Below are 21,330 nucleotides of genomic sequence, written 5' to 3'. Positions count from 1 at the left end.
AACTAAAACACTCCTTAGCATGGTAAATTAGAACACAAACAGAATTTCACAAAGGAATGTACATAAATTGATCTGGGCCATAGTACAGTAAAAATAAAGCACGGATAAATTTTATAAAATTGATTTCTTAATTACGTGTGTTTCTGTAACATCCTTACGGTTGGTGTTTTTGTCAAACTTCTCCGGCACTGTAATTTGCAGAAGTGATGATTTAGAGCCTGCAGCAAGAAAAAGCACAGGTCAACGTTCCCCAGTGGGGAGCAGAATCTTCAGTCTTCACTTGTCTCCTTTCCCTTCATCACCTTTTAAACTCCCAAGCCCTAGCATTTGCACACACTCCAAGCTCCAAAACTACACCTTGCTGATCCCAGGTAGAAGATCCTGTGAGAGCAAGAAATTTGCTATCCAGAGACACTTTGGGGCCTGTTGACCTCAGCCCTGAACGGAAGACCCCATCCCAGGGTCCGGACCCCATGCAGACTCTCTCTTTCCCGCACCTCCACAGGAGATGCACCTCTTCTTATACAGGTCACATAAATGAGGGACAAGTATCCCGGGTTTGCAGGGAGCCTTCTCACCACCAGGGCTCAGGGGCCTTCAAGGATCAGAGCCTTGAAACAGGTTTGGCTCTGCTGCATCCTTCACCAGTCTGAGCTTTCTGGAGCGAGGAGGCTGAAGCTCATCTTGCTAAAGGTCTCTGCTAAAGGCTGCCCTCAGATCCAGTTGGGCCCTTTACTTACTCTGGCCGCCAGAGGTCGGCCACGCCAGGCCTGAGAGGATTATCAGGAGAGACAGCATTGTGTGGTTAACCGGCCTGGCCACAGTGATGGCGGTTGTAATGCAAGGCCTGGGTCTCGTGGCCACCAACTGCGGGGCTCTTGCAGGGCGGGGGTCAAAGGAATTCCCGGGGAGCCAGACAGTAGTAAAGATTGGAGGGCGTGGCTGGTCTGTCCAGGCCCGAGGCAGCTCTGTGGATTGCAGAATCCAGCCTTCTACAGCCCCAAAGGTGCCCCTTCACATCTCCCCTGTACTTGCTAAAGCACATTAAGGCCTGCACTTCTGTGCACTGGTGCCTTTTCCCAAAAGCTTGACAGTTACATTGTATTGCGGTGTAACGTAAAGGTTTTATAAACCATGTTTTCTCTTTTAGATATTTGATAGGGAAGTTTTTGGTAGTGTTTGTATTCCATATCAGAGCTTTGTGGGCCAATGGGTAAACTACTGTATTAAAGGAAAATACAAACCTCAAAAAATTCACAATATGTTTTGTAGCAGACAATTGCTTATTATAACTATATCTACTACTGAATTTCTACTTCTTAAATCTCAGGTAAAAAAAAAAAAATAGACCCAAATGCAAATATCTGGCATGGTGGTACATGCGTGTAATCCCAGGAGTCTGGAGGCTGAGGCAGGAGGATTGTTGAGTTCAAAGCCAATCTCAGCAAAAGCAAGGTGCTAAGCAACTCAGTGAGACTCTGTCTCTAAATAAAATACAAAATAGGTCTGGGGATGTGGCTCAGTGGTTGAGTTCAATCCCCACTAACAAAAATAACAGCCCTCCCCCCAAACAAACAAAAAAAAACCTAATTATTGTGTTATGGTTAAGATGGATTCTAAGAAAACTTAGAAGTTTAAACAAAGTTCTATATATGAATGTATGTACAGTTCTCCTTTGGTATATGTAGGGAATTGTTTTTAGGATCCTCAGTGGATACCAAATCTGTGAATGTTCAAGTCCCTTAAATAAAATAAAATATAACCTGCAAACATCTCCCTATATACTTAAAATCATCTCTGGATTATTCATAATACCTGATACATTGTAAATGTTGTGTAAATTGTTGTTATGCTATCATGTTTACAGAATAATGACAGGAAAAAACCACCTGATTTTGTTAAGAATATATATATTTAATATTGTAGCTCCATGGTTGATTTAATCTACATATATGGAAACTGCAGAAACAGAGGACCTACTACCTTTGTTTTATTATCTTCATTGACTTATAAGCAAAAATTATAACTAAACAATGACCCTGTAAAAACAATTAAAAATCTACTTGTTCACTTTTGTACAGTTTTGTTTCTTAGAAAAACCTATGGCTTAAAGACATTAAATAAATAGCCAAAATGAAACTTTTTCTCTATAAATACAGAGCTTACAAATGGAAAGATAGCAGAGTTAACATGGAGAGAACTTTCCTTTTATGGATTAATATTACAGTCGTCTTGAATTGTTAAACCACAACACAAAGAAAAGACCACCAACTCCAATTTTAAATCAGATTAAAGCAAGCTTGTATTTATGTACACTGAAACTGGCCAGGACTGTCTCTCCCAAAAACCCTGGGTTAGAGAACAATACCCTAACTCTCTAGGAGCATATTTTTATAAAACAAAAAGTTGCAAAGGGAGGTGTCTTGAGAACTTACAGATAACAGGATTTTGACAAGCATAATACAAAGGCAGATATAGTAGATTAATGATCTACATGGCTTAACATTTCAGGTAGGGAATAAATTTAGATCCCAACATCAGAATTTATGAGGCACTATTGAGGTTTTAGAGAGGGTTGTTATCTGGTCAGGGAAAGCTAGGCATGGGCGAGTTCAAGTCATGGGCAGGAATTCCAAACAAGTTTAGAAATTGTAGTAATTTATAGTAAAACAGAAATTAACTTTTCATGACTTTGTGACGAGACGGCTCCCAATCTTAAGATGGAATTAGGCTGGGTTCATCAGAATAATTTCAATTTTTTACAATTTTTAAATTTGTCTACAGTAACACTCTATAGCAAAACATAAAATTGACCACCTTGACCATATTTGAGTGTACATTTCGGAGGAATTAAATACATTCACATTGTTGTGAAACCATCCATCTCCAAAACTCTTTTCATCTTATAAAACTGAAACTCAAACAATAACTCCTCATCTTCCCATTTTTCCCCAAGCCTGGCAACGAATTTTCTGTCTCTGAATTTGAGTACTGTAGGGAACCTAACAATTAGGAATCAGAGCATATTTTTTATCATGTGACTGGCTAATTTTATTTAGTATAATGTCCTCAAGTTTCCTCCATGTGATGAACCCAGCCTAATTATATCTTAAGATTGGGAGTCATCTTTGGGTCATAAAGTCATGAGAAGTTAATTTCTGTTTTACTATAAAGTACTGCAATTTCTAAACTTGCTTGGAAAGCCTGCCTATGCCTTGAACTCACCCATGCCTGGCTTTCCCTGACAACCCTCTCTGAAAACTTAGTGGTGCCTCATAAATTCTAGTTTTCCTTGACCAGATAACAGCCCTCTCTGAAACCTTAGCAGCCCCTCATAAATTCTGGTGTTGGGTTCTAAATTTACTCCGTAACTTGAAATGTTGAACATTTAGATCATTAACCTATTATCTGCATTTGTATTATGTTTGTCAAAATCCTATTATCTGTAAGTTCTCCAGACAGCTCCCTTTTACAACTTTTTGTACTAGAAAACTATGCTCCTAGAGAGCTGGGGTACTGTTCTCTAACCCAAGGATTTTGGGAGAGATAGTCCCGGCTGGAAATACAAGCTTGCTTGAATTCGATTTAAAATTGGAGTCCGTGGTCTTTTATTTGAGTTGTGGTTTAACACATGTTGTACCACTTGTCAAAAATTTTTCTGTTTTAAGGCTATTAAAAAATTGCATGTATGCATGTTTTATCACTTAGCCATAGGTAGATATTTGGTTTGATTCCATCACTTAGCTATTGTAAATACTATTTTTGTGAACAACTATGAACAAATATTTGAGACTCTGCCTTCAATTCTTTCAGCTATATGCCCTGAATATTATCAGAGTAAAAATGCAACCCATAGAATGGGAAATGATAATTTCAAATAATAGATAAGAGATTTAGATCCAAAATATGTAGGCTATTCTAAAAACTCAACAAGAAAGTACAAATAATGTGATTCAAAAATAGCTAAAGGATTTGAATGAAAATTTCTGTAAAGAAGATATATGTGCAAATAGCCCATAAGCATTGGAAAATTGCTCAGCATTACTAATCTTTAGGGAAATGCAAGCCAAAACCATAATAAGTATCTTATATTCATATTCATTAGGATAACTCCTATAAAAAAAAAAAAAGACAGGGCAAGATCAGGCTACTCAAAGATGGGATATAATCAGAATCTGGTCACATCTTCTCTGACACTCTTGTTTCTCACAGGCCTTGCAGAGAGCTGGAGCATTGTATTTAATTAAATTAAATTACAGAGCTCACTAACTAATTCACCTTCTTCTAGTTACTCTTGAGAATCCTCCCCAAATTCCTGTTCAGGTTCCCTTCCCTTATCACTCTGAATCGCTCCATCTAATTCAGCTGGTTCTGACTCAGTTGCTTCTAGCTCATCTCGATCCTCCATCTCAGGCATGCTCTCTGCAGACAAAGAGACTGGGGAAGGCCGGCTGAGGGGGCTTATAACCTTTGATAGCATTCTTAAAACATGCTGACCATGTTATACTCTCTTGATCTGAATCTAAACAAGTTTGTATTAAGTCCACATATTCTCTGAGATAATCGATCATGCACCTGAATATTTTGGCTGAGTTATATCCAGTGCATAATTCTCTGCCAACCTTTTCCCAAAAAATGCAAATTAAAGGAACTCTCTTTGGGAAACAATGGGCAAATCTTCAGTACCACTTTTAAAAATTGTGCCAGCTGAGCATTGTTTACTGGATTTCCTCTTTGTCTTAGCATAGTTTTAAGTATTGTGAGAAAATATTCACTCTCTTTAGAATTAGTTTCCCATGTTTAACAGCAAGCTATTAAAAACTCCCCACTCCATCCTCTCTTTAAATTGACTAATGTGAGTGTCTCCTGATTTGAGGGGCAGCCAAGCTCACCTGAAACTTCTCTCTCTGAATACCTAGCCAGTGGTCTAGGTTCAGGCACCAGATCTTGCTCCATCATGCACAGTGAGTGAACAGTGAGTGAGCAGTTAATTGCTTGCAGGCTGTGAGCTGGCTAAGAAAATAAAGTTCAGAAGTAATAAAGAAAAAAGCATGAAAATAGTTTAAAAAGCAGGACTCTGTGGGTTGTTCAACCCAAGGGTCCAACCCCTAACAAAGAAGAAAAGCACATGTTCTTTATTATATATGAATATATATATATATATATATATATATATATATATATATATATAATATTATATTATTATATATTAAAAGGATTTATTGTAAAAGAAAACTTCTTTAAGGCAAACAAAAAGCCAAGTTGAGCAGGAACAAGCTAATTGGAGCTCACCTACTTGCATGATATCATCTCTAGGCTTGGTATAGCTGGCACCACAAGGCTATAGAGCACACCCATATATCTTCCACCCCAGGAGAGCAGGCATCTGAATTCAAAGCTATCTAATCCATAAATTCCACATCAGGCATGGACTCTACTCATTAAGAGCAGCTACCTGCAAATGGGCATGTCTTTCAGCATCATTGCACTGAAACATTCCCAGAAGCAGCAGACTCCAAGTCCAGGCTCTAGAGATCAAAACAGTAATTTATTTTCTGCTCTTGTTGCTTGACTACAGAACATTCTAAGCAAAATATCCAATGAAGATGGAGTGAAAAAAGAGTGGGGGGAACCAACAAAGAGAGGAACTGCATAAAGAAAGTCAATCAAAAGAGAAACTAATACAAATTAAAACCAGAAACAAAACAATTACTGGGAATACAGATCATATATCAATAATAATCTTGAATGTTAATGGCCTGAACTCAATAACCAAAAGACGTAGAATGATAGATTAGATCAAAAACCAAGACCAAACAATATGCTGTCTCCAAGAGACTCACCTCATAGGCAAAGAGACTGGAGATGAAGATGAAGGATGTGAAAAAAAAAGTATCACTCACATGGATGACAGAAACAAGCAGGGGTTTCTATCCTCATATCAGATAAAGTGGACTTCAAGCCAAAATTAATTAGAAGGTACATTTCATAGTGGTTAGGGGAATTATATACCACAAGACATAACAATCATAAATATTTATGCCCCAAACAATGGAACACCTACATACATTAAACAAACCCTTCTCAACTTCAAGAAGCAAATAGACCACACCACAATAATACTGGGTGACTTTAACACACCTTTCTCACCACTGGATATATCCTCCAAGCAAAAAAGAAACTATAGAATTAAATAATACAATCAATAATTTAGACTTAACAGATATAGAGAGAGTATTTAATCCAGCAATGAGTGAATACACTTTCCTCTCGGCAGCACATGGCTCCTTTTCTAAAATAGACCATATATTAGGTCACAAACCAACTCTTAGCAAATAAAAAAAAATAGAAATAACACCTTGAATTCTATCAGATTATAATAGAATAAAACTATAAAATCAATAATAAATAAAAAAATAGAAGCTACTCTAAAACCTGGAGACTAAATAATATGCTATTGAAGGATCAGTGGAGAGTAGAAAAAATCAGGGATGAAATAAAAAAATACTTAAAAGTAAATGAGAATAGTGACACAACATATCAATATCTGAGACACTGTGAAGGTAGTGCTAAGAGGAAAGTTCATTGTATTGAGCTCATTAATTAAGAGAATAGAAAGTCAACAAATAAATTACCTAATGTTACATCACAAAAGCCTAGAAAAAGAAGAACAAATCAACATCAAAATCAGTAGAGGACAGAAAATAATGAAAAATCAGAGCTAAAATCAATGAAATTAAAACAATTCAAAAAGTTGACAAACAAAAAGTTGGTTCTTTGAAAAAGTAAACAAAATTTATAAATCCTTAGCCATACTAATAAAGAGAAAATACAAATTACTAAAAATTGTGATGAAAAAGGAAATATCATGAACACTACCAAAATACAGAAGATAATCAGAAACTATTTCATAAATTTATACTCTAATAAAATGGAAAATTATGAAGACATCTAAAAATTTCTCAAGACATATGACCTAACCAAAGTGAATCAGGAGGACATACACAATTTAAACAGATCAACTTCAAGCAAATAAATAGAAGAGGTCATCAAATGCCTACTAACGAAGAAAAGCCCAGGACCAGATGAATTCTCAACCGAGTTATACAAGACTTTCAAAGAAAAATTTGCACCAATACTCCTCAAATAATTCTATGAAAGAGAGAAGGAGGGAAACCTTCCAACTCACTCTATGAGGTTAGTAGCAACCTGATACCAAAACCAGACAAAAACACACCAAGGAAAGAAAATTCAGACCAATATCCCTGATGAACAAAGATGAAATTATTCTCAATAAAATTCTGGCAAGTTATATACAATAACACATTAAAAAGAGAGTGCACCATGATCAGGTGGGGTTCATCCCAGGAATTCGAGGTTAATTTAACATATGGAAATCAATACATGTAATTTATCATATCAATAGATATTGGGAGGCAGTTCTTCTACTCTAAAAGGACTTATGATAAGTCCTGGGGTAATTGATTCCGATTATGAAGGTGAAATAAAAATTATAGCCAGTTCTCCAAAGGGTATATCAGTAAATTCACCAGGAACTATACAGCCATATGTATTGGATCATCTTCCCGTAAATTTATGGGGACGAGATGTCCTAGATCAATTAGGACTAACATTAACAAATAACATCAATTCAAATGTGTCCACTATTATGGCTAGACAAGGTTTTAGGAAAGGGAAAAGATTAGGAGAACAAGAACAAGGTATAGCAGCACCAATACAAATAGATCAAGGAACAGACAGACATGGATTGGATTTTCAGGAGGGGTCTCTGAGACAATAAAAATTACTTGGAAATCAGAAAGACCAGTATGGGTTCCTCAGTGGCCCCTGACTAAAGAAAAGATACAAGCAGCCTATGACCTGGTCAAACAACAATTAGTGGAGGGACATATACAACCTTCTGTATCTCACCATAATACTCCCATTTTTGTCATCAAAAAGAAATCTGGTAAATGGAGATTATTGCAAGATTTAAGAGCCATTAATAATGAGATGATTATTATGGGACCTGCTCAATTGGGGATTCCCCAGTTGTCTGCTTTGCCAAAAACCTGGTGTGTTTTAGTTATAGATATTAAAGATTGTGTTTTTTTTCACTTCCAATTCATCCTGAGGATAGTCCACGTTTTGCAGTTACTATCCCTGCACTGAATCACGAAGGTCCTGATCAGAGATATGAATGGAAAGTACCCCCTCAAGGGATGGCTAACAACCCAACTATGTGTCAAATTTATGTTAACAAAGTAATCCAGCCACTTAGNATTTTCATATAAAGTTCCATGTCAATGCTAATACTTTACAAAAGCATTTTAAAATAACTAAGGAACAAGCTAAACAAACAATAAAACAAAGTCAAAATTGTGTGACCTTTTTACCACAAGTTAATCTTTGAGTCAATCCTAGAGGACTGATACCTAACCATATTTGGCAAATGGACGTCACACACTTGCCAGAATTTGGAAAATTAAAATATTTGCATGTTACAGTTGATACTTCTTCTGGATTTTTGATGGGCTCCCTTAATGCCAGAGAAAAAAACTAAAGATATTATAGCTAATTGCTTACAAAATTTTGCCACTGTGGGCGTTCCAAAACAGTTAAAAACAGATAATGGTCCTAGTTATACTTCTACCTCTTTTAAACAATTTTGCTCATCATTTGGCATTACTCATATAACAGGAATCCCATACAATCCACAGGGACAAGGCATAGTTGAAAGAGCTCATCAAACTATTAAAATGTACTTATTAAAGCAGAAAAGAGGGAATTGGGAAGGGGTATATATTCCCCAAAGATAAACTTAAAATAAGCTTTTTACTCTAAACTTTTAAAATTTGGATTCATCAGGGCTTAGTGCTGTGGAAAGGCATATGTGTCCAAAAAATGTACATAAGCCCAAGGTACTTTGGAAGGATATTCTAACAGGACAATGGAAAGGTCCTGACCCAGTGATTGTCTGGAGTCCGGGGTCTGTTTGTGTGTTTCCACAGGGAGAACAGCAGCCGATTTAGATTCCAGAGAGATTAACTAAAGCGATTTCTAGAGACGAAAAAGAAGACGATTTGGCTCAAATCCATAACAGCTGATATCCAAAACTCCAGTTTGGCTATCCTTACATCTGCGACAGAACCAGGATGCTTTTTTCAATATCTATGTTATTATTGCTCTTTCCCACATCATGAAGTTCTATTTTGTTTTTTGAGCTCATACAAACCTAGGTTAATGTTTTGCTGATCAGTTCTATTTTTTGACTATAGAGTTTTTAAACATTGCAATGGAGATTTCACCTGTAAAAAGTTATAAGGCCTTTACTATTATGTTATGTGTTGTGTGTATTATACTATGTGTGCACACTTGTGTTTTGTGTTTTATGTTTGTATGTACGTATGTCCATATATCATATATGATGAGCGCTCATGAAAAAATGGATCCAAATATTTTTTTTTCTTATTCATGTGATTTAAATGGTTTAATTTACATTGGGTAAACAGCTGTTGAGGATTGTTTTAATATGTGAACAAAAAAGTAGGTTAACAGATCTGTTTGTTTACTTTCACCTTTCCTTTTCATTATATTTAATAATTCTGTTCAGGATAATGTAAATTGTTCAGAAAATTGTTTTCTTTTAGTGCCTGATGGAATGTTACATAATTTTTTCTTTAGCCATTATTGCCAGAATTCCTATCTTCATCCCAGTGCCAGTTGAAGACAAAGATAAAACCAATCTACAGCTTCTGCAATAGCTATCACTGAGCTGCTTGCAGAACTTGTCTGGACTATGTATCACTTGTATGCATTGTGAACTATCTGTTGGTGCAGCGACTTGTGGTAGTGTTGGGGTATTTTTGCTGATGGTGTCATCGATGGTACAATTTTTCCAAAAGGAGCCGTCAATTGGCTTGGTGTATCCGCCTCCCTTCTGCTTGTGATGGTCGTTCAGCTAAAATTTGGGGACCAACAGAGGTGAGGCAAAGAGCCTCATCCCCCACTGGTACAAAGGCCTATCCACAGGTGTGGCTGTATGCTGGACCAGTAGTCAATGACGGGTAAGATCCAATTGCAATGGTACCAACCCAAGACAGGAGGCTGACGCCTTGAGGTCAGCTCATCCGATGACGGGTAAGGACCATATGTAGTATTGGACAACCTAAAGCAGGCACGGTCCCTAAGCCACATGCTTGTTGTTTAAATAGAGAGGCGGAGATGTTGAGAGCCACAGCGAAGGGACCCCAGCAAACTTCCAGCTGATTGGCTCACCTTGGTCCCAGCAAACTTCCAGCTGCCAGCTGATTGGCTCCTCTGTGGTGATGCTCATTGGGCTGTTTCCCTGCCCTTTCAGACCATGGAGCTGCTCATTGGGGGACTCTTTTGGCTCCGCCCACACCACCCAGCCAATCGGCCTCAAGAGCAGGAGGAGTGGAGGGGGTTGAGAGGCTCCTGGGAAGCCAGTGGTGGCAGTTTGGCTCTGAAGGAATTCCTGAAGAGCTCGTGTGGTGTGGCATGTGTGTTCTAAAAATAAAGTTCATTTCTGCTTGATAAGTGGCTCATGAATTGTGCCCAGCCAGACTGCAGCAGCACCCCATACCAACTTACAAACCATTAAACTGTTAAACTGTCATAACTGTCAAACCACCCTCAGCTCTATAAATATGCAGAGCTGTTCCTCAATAAACAGGCATTTTCTCCAAAAATGAGCCTTGTTTATTCTTTCATTGGTGCCAAAACCCAGGAGAGGGAATGCCTCGCTGCTTGAGGGCCCCCTCTCTCAAGGCTTGCCATCCTTGTCCACTCTTTTGAGCGCTGCTCCTACTCACACAACACTGGCTCTTCAGTAGGTGAGCTCTCCTATTGGGTATCCAACTTCAGATGGCTACGCAGTGGCTTTGACCATGATCGTCCCGCAAACCTCTGACGCCCATTCTGGAGGAGAGAACACACACCACCACAAACTTCATGGTCACCATGGACTCTCTGGAACCCGGTTCATGAGCGGGAGGTCCTGAGGGGTGGAAGAACAGGCACTTCTCTCTCCCTCTCTCTCTCTCTCTCTCTCTCTCTCTCTCTTAACCACCCTTGTCCCTTTCCTGACCTATGGGGGCCTCTTCTTCCCTCCATACAGACCATACAGACTCCCCCTTATTAAATTCTGCACACAAGATTGGCCTTACTATCAATTAGACAATCAAAGTCAATGGTCCCCAGGAGGATCCCTAGATCCAGCAATTCTCAGAGATCTGTTTAACTTCTGCGAGTGCTCAAAAAAGTGGAAGGAGATCCCCTATGTTGAGGCTTTTTCTCTTCTTCGTTCTTACCCCAACCTATCCGGCAGATGAAACCCCTCCCTACCGACCTCCACCGTCAGCTCCGTCCAGCCCCTCAGGTGCTCCCCTTGACTTGGCTGACACCTTTAGTCCCCCCCAAACTAGGTCCCACTCCCTAGTCCCACAAACCATGGCCCCCTTAAGAGAGGTTGCTGGACCTGAGGGCATTATCCGGGTACATGTCTCATTCTCTATGAATGACCTCACGCAACTCAAGTGAAGTTTGGGCTCATTCACCACAGAAGAGAGTTTCAATGGGTCCTCCAGGCTTATAGCCTCACTTATATGTTATTGGCTAATACTCTCCCTCTTGAGGAACGTACCAGAGTCTGGGAACTTGCCAGAGCCCATGTGGATGAAACTCACTGAGTTAATTCCAATCCCTCCGGGGCCACTTGCTGCCCCAGATCAAACTCCCAACTGGGATTATAATACACAAGCTGGCATACAGAGTAGGGACCGATTCTCTGCATGTATTATTGCTGGGCTCAAAAAAGCAGCATGTAAGGCTGTCAATTTCCAAAAACTACAAGAGAACTCATCAGAATTTCTGGATCGGCTTACAAAAGCCCTTCAGCAGTAACCTATATCCCGAAACCCCTGATTGCCATCATGTCCTTATGACATATTTCCTCTTGCAGAGCTATCCCGACCTCCGGGCCAAACTAAAAAAGCTAGAACAAGGCCCTGCCACCCCCCAGACTGAGAAATTTCAGATGCTCGCCCAGGCCCTGCAGGGTGCTTCCTCGGGTCTCCGCCCATCACCGCAGGTCAAAACCCCCCAGCGCCTGCTTCAAGCATGGCATGGAGGGACATTGGGCCCTGTACCATGCACTCCGCGTACCCCATGCCCTAAATATCAACAACAAGGTCATTGGGGCTCTGTCCTAGATCCCATAGGAGGCCTATGGCCAGGGAACCCTCCGACCTTCTGGGCATGGCAATCGAAGATTGATGGAGCCTTGGGTCCTTGTCCCCAGCCATAAGGAGACAGGAACCCAGAGTGCAGATTCAGGTGGATGGGAGCAAGGTTGACTTTCTCCTTGACACCAGGGCTACCTTCTCAGTCCTGACAGAATTCTGGGGGCAAACAGTGTCATCCACCTCTCCTACTGTCGGGGTAGGAGGAAAGACCATCTATCCAAAAAAGACTCCCCTATTACTCTGTTCCATAGACAACTTCCCATTCTCTCAGACGTTCTTAGTTATGCCCCAATGGCCAGTTCCTTTGCTTGGCCGAGATATTCTCTCTAAATTTAATACAACAATCAACATCCAGGCTCCTGGCATCAGTCAGGCCCCAGAATAGGCCTTTTCATGTTTTCTGGCCCTTTTGGCAGAAGACTGGCCATTCTGCTCCACTTGTGAGGCTGACATGAAACACCATACTAAAAAGGATCACTACCTGGTTGACCTGATTGTATGGGATACCCACACCCCCTCCACTGTTTCCTGCCCACCAGTTAACATTCATCTCAAAGATCCCAACACCTTCCCCAATCAGGCTCAATACCCCCTGTCCACAAAAGCTCTTCTGGGCCTACAACCTATTCAGGACCTTCTTAGCAAGGAGTACTTCTGTCCTGTTCATTCCCCTTACAATACTCCCATACTAGTGGTAAAAAAGCCCAACGGGTCCTATTACTTAGTTCAGGACCTACGACTCATCAACACCTCCTTTAGGCCCATACATCCTTTGGTTCCCAACCCATACACCCTGCTGTCTCAGATCCCCCACACTGCCACTCACTTCTCGGTCATAGATTTAAAGGATATCTTTTTGCCTTTAACCTGGACTGTCCTTCCTCGGGGATCTTGAGATAGTCCACACCTCTATGGACAAACCTTGACCTCTGATCTCTAATCTTTTCACCCCCAGTGCCCTGAATCCACCCTCTTGCAATATGTTGATTATCATCCGGCAAATCACTTTGCCCACCTACAGGGAGGAAAGCACCCCACCACAGCCTTTAAGGCTATGGTGGCCCTTAGGGACTCCTTCCTTGAGCAGATTCCTAAAGTCCTAGTCCTCTCACCTTTAAGATTCAGCCGCTAGAGAGATGCTTACCCTTCCCTTCTCTTGCCCTGCCTCTCTCCTCTTTCCATCCCTGGGAGTATCCGGCCTCTCCAGGAGGGATCCTGAAAAGCCTTGGCAAAGGTCTCCCATGGCTCCAGCTCTGTCCAGGACAAGAGCTTCGACTGTTAGGATTCGGTGACCACCAATCTCTGCAGCTCAAACCTGCCACTTAGGCACTCCTGATTTTTTGGCTCTAGCGGGGACGCCCCTTTTGCCAATAAATCAGTTTCCTCCTTCTCTTCATCCTCTTCCCTCCTCCTTACATGGGTAATGTGTCCTCTCTGCCAGTCAACTCTCCTCTACAATGCCTTTTGGATCAAGTATAGCACCCAGGCCTGGCCCACTTATCCCTTAGACAACCAAAGCAGATGGCCCCTTTTTGGGTCCCTGGATCCCTCCATTCTAAGGGATCTCTTCCAGGCTTTTTTCTTGCTTCAATCCAATCCTGCTCTCTGCACCTCTTGCAAACCTCTCCAAATTCTTCTAGCCTGTCCAAGGCCCATCCAAAGGGTGCTCAACAGATGACACAGTTCTCCTACTTAATTTCTTGGCCTTAAAGGGATATTGGGCCTCTCCACAAAAGGCCCAAATAGCATGTAAAGAGGTCACATATCTAGGGTTCTCTATCTCTAAAGGGAAAAAGGCCAATACAATAGAGAGAAAACATCTTATTGTGTCTATACCTACACCAAAGCTCCATTCTAAGGGATTTCTACAATTAATTTCTTCCTCCTCGCCAGGTGGCTATATAATCTGGCCAAGGGCCCCCAAGATGAACCCCTACCCTCAGTGAAGAAAGCCCTTTACAATCCTTAAAAAGGCCCTCCTCCAGGCACCTGCCCTGCATCTCCTCGAACTCTCCCAACCCTTCACCCTCTACATGAAAAACAGGGACAAAGTCTGGGCTTTCTAATTCAGGAATATGGCCCCACATTTGCACCAGTGCCCTACCTAAATAGCTCAACTCCACCATCAGGGGCTGGCCCCCATGCCTCAGAGCCCTAGAAGTGGCCCATGACCTCCAGAAAGAAGCACACAAGCTTACCTTTGGCTCCCCACTAACCATCTCATCTCCTCACCATTTAAAGGATTTCCTCGGGCTGGGGATGTGGCTCAAGTGGTAGCGCGCTCGCCTGGCATGTGTGCCGCCCAAGTTCGATCCTCAGCACCACATACAAACAAAGATGTTGTGTCTGCCAAAAACTAAAAAAATAAATATTAAAAATTTTCTCTCTCTCTTTAAAAAAAATAAAAAAGAAAGGATTTCCTCACTTACAAGGGGCTACAGTCACTTCCTCCTTCCAGGGTTCTATCCCTCCGTGTCTCTCCTTAAATATCCCTTCATCTCTTTTCAGCCCTGCTCTCCATTAAACCCTATCTCCCTCCTCCCATTTTCTCCCTAACAAGATCCCATCCACAAATGCCTGGAGGTATTAGAGATGATTTTACCCTGCCCTACCACCATTTCTGAGGGACCCCTGCCCTCTTCAGACCTCGCCTTGTTCTCAGATGGTAGCTCCTTTATACACAAAGGGGTTAAAGGGGTGGGGTATGCTGTTGTTTCCCTCTCATCCATCATAGAGGAAAAACCTCTCCCACCCAATACCACCAACCAACAAGCTGAAATTATAGCTGCCACAAGGGCATGCGAGCTAGATGAGGGAAAAGCCTTCTCCCTATATACAGATTCCAAATACATCTTCCATATCCTGATCTCCCAAGCAGCCATTTGGAAAGAAAGGGGGCTATTGACCACCAGAGGGATGGCAGTCATTAATTCCACACTTATTTCTGGCCTACTACAAGCCTCCAAGCTGCCTTCCCAACTGGGAATAATCCATTGCAAGGCCCACCAAACTTGACTCCTTCCTTACTACTATGGGGAATTCCAAGACCAATCAAGCGGCTTGGTCAGCCGCCCTACAGAGCTTTACCTCCTCCCTGCTACTCTTCATTACCACCGGGGATCGGCCCAAAGATCCCCAACAACTCTTCCAGTTTCTTCACTCTCTATTCCATTCTAGTCCACAGAGTCTTACGACTTTCCTTCATTCCTTTTTCACCCTTTCCCCATGTGATAAGACCCTCCTACAACAGATCACTTCCGCTTGTCAGATCTGCCAGAGAACCAATACCAATACTCCATTAAAACCTAAACCTTTCCCTTCTCATCAGGCCCGTGGTCATACCCTGGCTGTAGACTGGCAGATTGATTTCACCAACATGCCCCAAGTAAAAAACATAAAAAATCTTCTTGTATTGGTAGATACTTTTTCAGGATGGGTTGGAGCCTTTCCCACTTCTAACAAGCAGGCCTCTATGGTAGTTGATCTGATGCTTACTCACATAATCCCCCGTTTTGGGATGCCCACTTCTATCCAATCAGACAATGGCCCAGAATTCACCTCTCAGATAACTCAGGGACTGGCTCACACACTATCACTCCCTTGGCATTTCCATTGCCCTTACCGCCCCAGGCTTCCAGAAAGGTTGAAAGGACCAATCAGTCCCTTAGACCCTCACCAAGCTCACCATGGAATTAAGCCTGGGCTGGGTAAAGGTGCTCCTATTGGCTTTATTGCGCATTAGGGCCTTGCCAAAGAAGCCTTCAAATCTCTCACCTTTCAAAGTCATGTATGGCCATCCCCTTGTTCCTCCCGGATTGCCTACAGAACCCTGACCCATCTCCAAAACCTATGCCCTGCCCCTCATCTTCCATCTACGCTCTAAACTCTGGTGTTATCAAGACTAGCTCCTTCCTGACCCCAGTCTCTTTCAAAACCCTACCTCCTTAACACCTGGTCAACTTGTTTACTATTGCCCACCAGGGAAAAAGCCCCCTCTAAAACCCAAATGGGAGGGTCCTGCTCCCTTGGCATTTTGTGCACTCCCTTGGCAGCCAAACTCAAGCTGTCTAATAACCAACTTACCCCGTGGATTCACGTTTCCAGGCTTAAGCCCAGTGCTCCTACACCTTCATCAGAAGAGCCAACAATCATCACCTATCATTAAGTACTCTTGTCATCCCTCCCCCCAGCTCCCCTCAAGCTCTGCCAATCCCCTCAAACTCTACCTCTCCCATGTCTCCATTCTTAGCCCAATACCTAATGCTCCCCCTCATTTCTGGCCCCTCTTGGGTCCTCTCTTCGCCCTATGTCTGGAGATTCAAAGCAAGTATCCCTAAGGGCCCCCTCCAGCCAGACCCCCTTCTCCTCCTTACAGACCGCCTACTTGCTTGGATCTGGCTGGCAGTGGGACTGTTGTGTGTTGTCTTTCTGACAAACCACTTAGGTGTCTGGAGCATGGTGACCCCTGAATAAGTGTGAACTACCTTTATCATAAGAGAGCACCTTACCACTTGCCTTCTGGGCCTAATGAGGAACATGTGTGTTTTGTTTACCCTCCCAGTTTTGTAAGAATTTCAAGTATCAGTATTTAAAGTTGAGGTGTTTCACATAAAACCTGGAGAGATCTGACTGCTCTCAAAGGGAAATCTTGTAACAATGGGCCACCACCCTCCCTTGGCTGCCTTCGTTCAGAGCGTGGGAGAAGCTGCCTTCTTTATTACAAAGCCCGTGCTTTCTTGGTGTGACTAGGGAAAGCTGGGAACAGTGATAAGTGAGAGAATCAAGCTGGTTTGGAAAGCTGAGATATTTCAAGAAAGGTAAAGAGAGAAGCAAGCTGGTTTCAGAGACACCAAGGTAGGAGAGAGTTTGAAGAGCAGCCTTAATAGAGAAGGGAGGTAGCTAGATTGCACTAGGAATGAAGAGTGGAATTGGGGGTGTTAGGTGCAGGACAGGCTGGTCTGCAGGGCATGCCAAACAAAGTTAGCTACAGTATGACCTGGCTTCTCAAACCCTCTGTCTGATTCTTTATCACCTGTTTGCTGTAAGCCCAAATGCCCAAGCCCCTGCTCAAGGCTGAACAGTTAACCCACGTTGTGCCAACAAGGCAGATTGCAGATCCAGAGACCCCATTAGATTTGGGCTAAACTCCCTGTGCCAGTTCCTTCCCTTTATCATAAAGTCATTGAGACTCAGGTGGGTAAAAAATTTCTAATCAAGCTTTTAACCAGCTTCTCCTCAGGAATTACCAATTCCTGACTACTGATGATACCTCCAGTCCAGACCTATGCCAAATGGGCTGACATCATCATGGATCTGTGGTGGCAAGGAACCTTCGATGATCTGTTTCCTAAACTTATACCAGTCCTCTCTGCCCTCCTGTGGGGGCTCCCTACTTCCCTCCTATTCTCCCACTCTGCCCCATCTCAGCAGGAAGCAGCCAGAATGAGCCAACGCCCACTCTCATTTAATAACAAAGAGGGGGGGATGTTGGGAGTCACCTCGGCTCCAAAGACTAACTTCCCCATCCCCCAAGAAGAGCCAAAGAGCCATCCAATAGTGAGCCCTGCTGACTCACATGATCCTTGCCCACCAATCAGAAAGCACCCCATGCCAATTGTCAAACCATTAAACTGTTAAACTGTCATAACTGTCAAACCACCCCTGGCTCTATTAATATGCAGAGCTGTTCCTCAATAAATGGGCATTTTCTCCAATGATGAGCCTTGTTTGTTCTTTCATGGGTCATTCACAGTGGCTCCCCATATTATACCACTATGAAATGTCTCACTCAGTTTCTGGTATGGATCCTTACATCAATTTGTTAATGTCTAACCAGTTTTTATGCTTAGAGGATAAATTTAAGTCTTTTTTATATTTCTGTGTAAATTTAAAATTTTTCTCTTTCAACCTATCTATGTTCTTATGTTTAAAGTATGGATCTTAAAAATCACAAGTTTGAATACAGCATTTAAATGATGAATAGAATATTAAGTGTATTTTTAAAATTATATATTATTGTCATTTCATATTTACTTTTTTCTAGGACTGCTCAATTTTTAAACATATTTAAATACACATACAGGACTTTCATCCTGGAAAAATTCCTCTTGTATTTCTTTTTATGTGTGCTTTGCAGTGAGCAATGTCTGAGCATTTGGCTGTTTTTAAAATGTTTTTATAATATTGTAATTTGTGTGGGGTATTTTCAGTGAAAGTGAAATTCTTTTCTAAGAATCATCTCTTGGAGAAATTCAAATGCAGATACACTTTAACCTTGCTTTCATTTATGATAATACAAGTGCAATCTCATTATTCATCTAAATAATGTAATTCTTATTTTATTTTTTGTCTTATTTTCAAACATATTACACATTGATTATCCATAGTTTCATTATGATTTACCAAAATGTGATAATCTTTTAATTTATTCTGCTTGAATTTAGTGAGAAGATTGAATATGTAGGTTAATTACTTTCTCAAACATTTGGCCAAAAGGTTTAGGCTAAAATTCATCTTTGCATTAACACTTATTTCAATTAGACACATTGGGTTTTAGAAATTATGTACAGAAAATTTCACTCTGTGGAATACAGTCTTATAGGTACTGAAATGTGTGCAGGCTCATGTTACTACTACAGTAATCATGTCAAAGATTTATTTTCCCTCTGGCTACCACTTTGTAGTCATACACCACTGTCAATCCCCAGCAACAAATCTTCTCTCTGTCCATACAGGTTTGCTTTTTCCAGAGTGTCATACATAATACACATATATTTGAGACTTATTTATGTTATCAAGTGGTTCAATTGTTCTCTCTTTATTATTTCTAAGGAGATTCCCATCAAAAAGATGTACAATAATTTGTTCATTCATTCATTCACTAAAGGACTTTAGTTTATAGATTTGACAGTTGTGGGAAAAAAGGTGTTATAGACATATTCACACAAAGTTTGTGTATGCTGAAGTTTGTTTTTGTGGGTAAATACCTAGAGATGAGTTTGATGTACCATATAGTATGTATATATCTAATGTTATAAGAAGCAAACTATTTTGCAAACTGGCTTTACCAGATGTGCTTGCTTTCACCTTTCAACCCATTATGTGAGTTCTGGACTCTGCCCAGTCAGTTCATATTTTCACCACCATATGATATGTTCAGTTTTGTTATGTTGTTTCATTTTTCTCTGTCATATGTTAGGTGTGTAGTCCTATCCCATTTTGGTGTATATTTTAACTTTTTATGCTAAAATAATAGTAGATTTAAAGACCTACAAAGAACATATGAGAGAAGTCCCATATAACCCTTACTCAGCCTCTCCCAACATTAAAATGTTCCTTTTCTACACTATCCAAACTGTGAATGGCATTGGAAAAACAGGCAAGACTATAACCAATTGCATCAATGTATGTGCAGTCATCTCTGTGTGTATATGTGTGTTTGTGTGTTTAGTGCTATGCTATCTTGCCATGTTTACATTCATGTAATGACTTCCGCAATCAAGATGCATGATCATATAATCATTACATTGCTCCCTACATTACCCCTCATGGATATATTAAGATCCTTTTTCTACATTCCTAACTCCTGAAAACCACTGAACAGTTCTCTATCTCTTTAATTGTGTGATTGCTTGACTATGATTTAAATGGAATCACAAATTCTGTATCCCTATGAGATCGGCTTCCTTTTTTCTCTTGTGTAATATCCATGATGCACATCCAAGTTTTTCCATGTTTGAATTCACTTACCTTTACTGATAACTAGAACTCCCTTGTGTAGATATATCAGAAATATTTCAGCCATTCACTTACTGAAGGACTTTTGTATGTTATCAATTTTTAGCTATTATAAATCAGTTTGTTATGAATATTTACAAAGAAGATTTTACTTAAAAATAGAATTTTAATTCTCTGGGATATATGTCTCAGAGTAAAATTGCTGGACTATATTTTAAGCTTTTTACAGCTCAAAATAAATTATTTTGCAGAGTTGATATTTCCAACAATGACACTCGAATGACCCACTTCTTTGCAATCTCACCAACACTTGTTGAAAATATTAGTATTTGTTTTAGCCATTCTACTTGCATTTACTCATGTTTCTCATGGTTTTAATTCACACTTCCATATATGTAATGATATGAACCATCTTTAACTGTTCATTTGTCATCTTTTTCATCCCATCTAGGGAACATTTTTTGCATGTATTTTACTATTTCTAATTGGGTTGTTTGTGTTTTTTAAATGTTGAGCTTTAAAAAACTATGCTTTACAGACATGTGTTTTGTTGGATGTGTGATTTGCCTATATTTTCTCTAGGTCTCTATTTTTTTTTCTCCAAGAGTTTTAAAATTTTTATTTAGAAGACATTGCCTTTTTTCTTTTATGAAAAAGTCCCTCAGTTTTTGTGCTATGGCATTTCAAAAAGGTCTAGCTTTATGGTTTACACTTAACCACATGCTACATCTTGACTTACAATTTTTTGAAGAGTAAGCAATCAAAACTGTTTTGTGTCCATTTACTCTAGTAAAACCTTTTGAAAAAGTGACCCCTCATCTGTTGAGTTGGGGTTTTCTACCTCTGTCAAAAACTAATTAGATGTATTTGTTGGTGTACTTTTTCAGTTCTCTCTTCCATTTATCTGTGTGTCATTTGATTTTTTTAGCTCCCCATTTTCACTTTGAAAAACAATTCTTCTCACTCTGTTCTTTGTTTTCAACATTATCCCGATCTCATAGGGATACAGAATTTGTGATTCCATTTAAATCATAGTCAAGCAATCACACAATTAAAGAGATAGAGAACTGTTCAGTGGTTTTCAGGAGTTAGGAATGTAGAAAAAGGATCTTAATATATCCATGAGGGGTAATGTAGGGAGCAATGTAATGATTATATGATCATGCATCTTGATTGCGGAAGTCATTACATGAATGTAAACATGGCAAGATAGCATAGCACTAAACACACAAACACACAGTTGAGGCTCTGAGGTTCTACTATCTCTATACTTCATAGAATCAATTTCCCTATGCTTACAAGAAACCTTACTGTGACTTTGATATAA

At 40.4% G+C, this 21,330-nt stretch overlaps 1 protein-coding gene across 17 annotated transcripts in view; it reads right to left on the bottom strand.

The window, feature by feature from the left end:
* LOC107155401 (A disintegrin and metallopeptidase domain 3-like) overlaps positions 1-20,962 on the bottom strand; it is an 86,603-nt gene extending 65,641 nt beyond the window's left edge. For 12 of the 17 annotated variants that reach the window (XR_007343693.1, XR_007343692.1, XR_007343690.1 and 9 more), the window contains exons 1-2: positions 4,893-5,013; positions 136-218 (exon numbers count right to left, since the gene is read on the bottom strand). Coding sequence is in view for 6 of the 17 variants with exons in the window: in XM_048792726.1 (XP_048648683.1) it covers positions 136-218; positions 4,893-4,959 (150 nt within the window). In the remaining 11 variants the exon portion in view is untranslated. Of the gene's footprint in view, positions 1-135; positions 219-4,892; positions 6,692-10,835; positions 11,008-14,464; positions 14,514-20,412 lie in introns of those variants that run through there. The other 5 variants (XR_007343699.1, XR_007343697.1, XR_007343696.1 and 2 more) reach the window with 5 other exon arrangements.
* Positions 20,963-21,330: the final 368 nt, after the last annotated feature.

The sequence above is a fragment of the Marmota marmota genome, unplaced genomic scaffold (assembly GCF_001458135.2).
Source record: "Marmota marmota marmota unplaced genomic scaffold, marMar, whole genome shotgun sequence".
In the NCBI taxonomy this organism is placed as follows: domain Eukaryota; kingdom Metazoa; phylum Chordata; class Mammalia; order Rodentia; family Sciuridae; genus Marmota; species Marmota marmota.
Note: the sequence above shows the minus strand (reverse complement) of the source record. Positions and strands in the feature narration are given on the sequence as shown.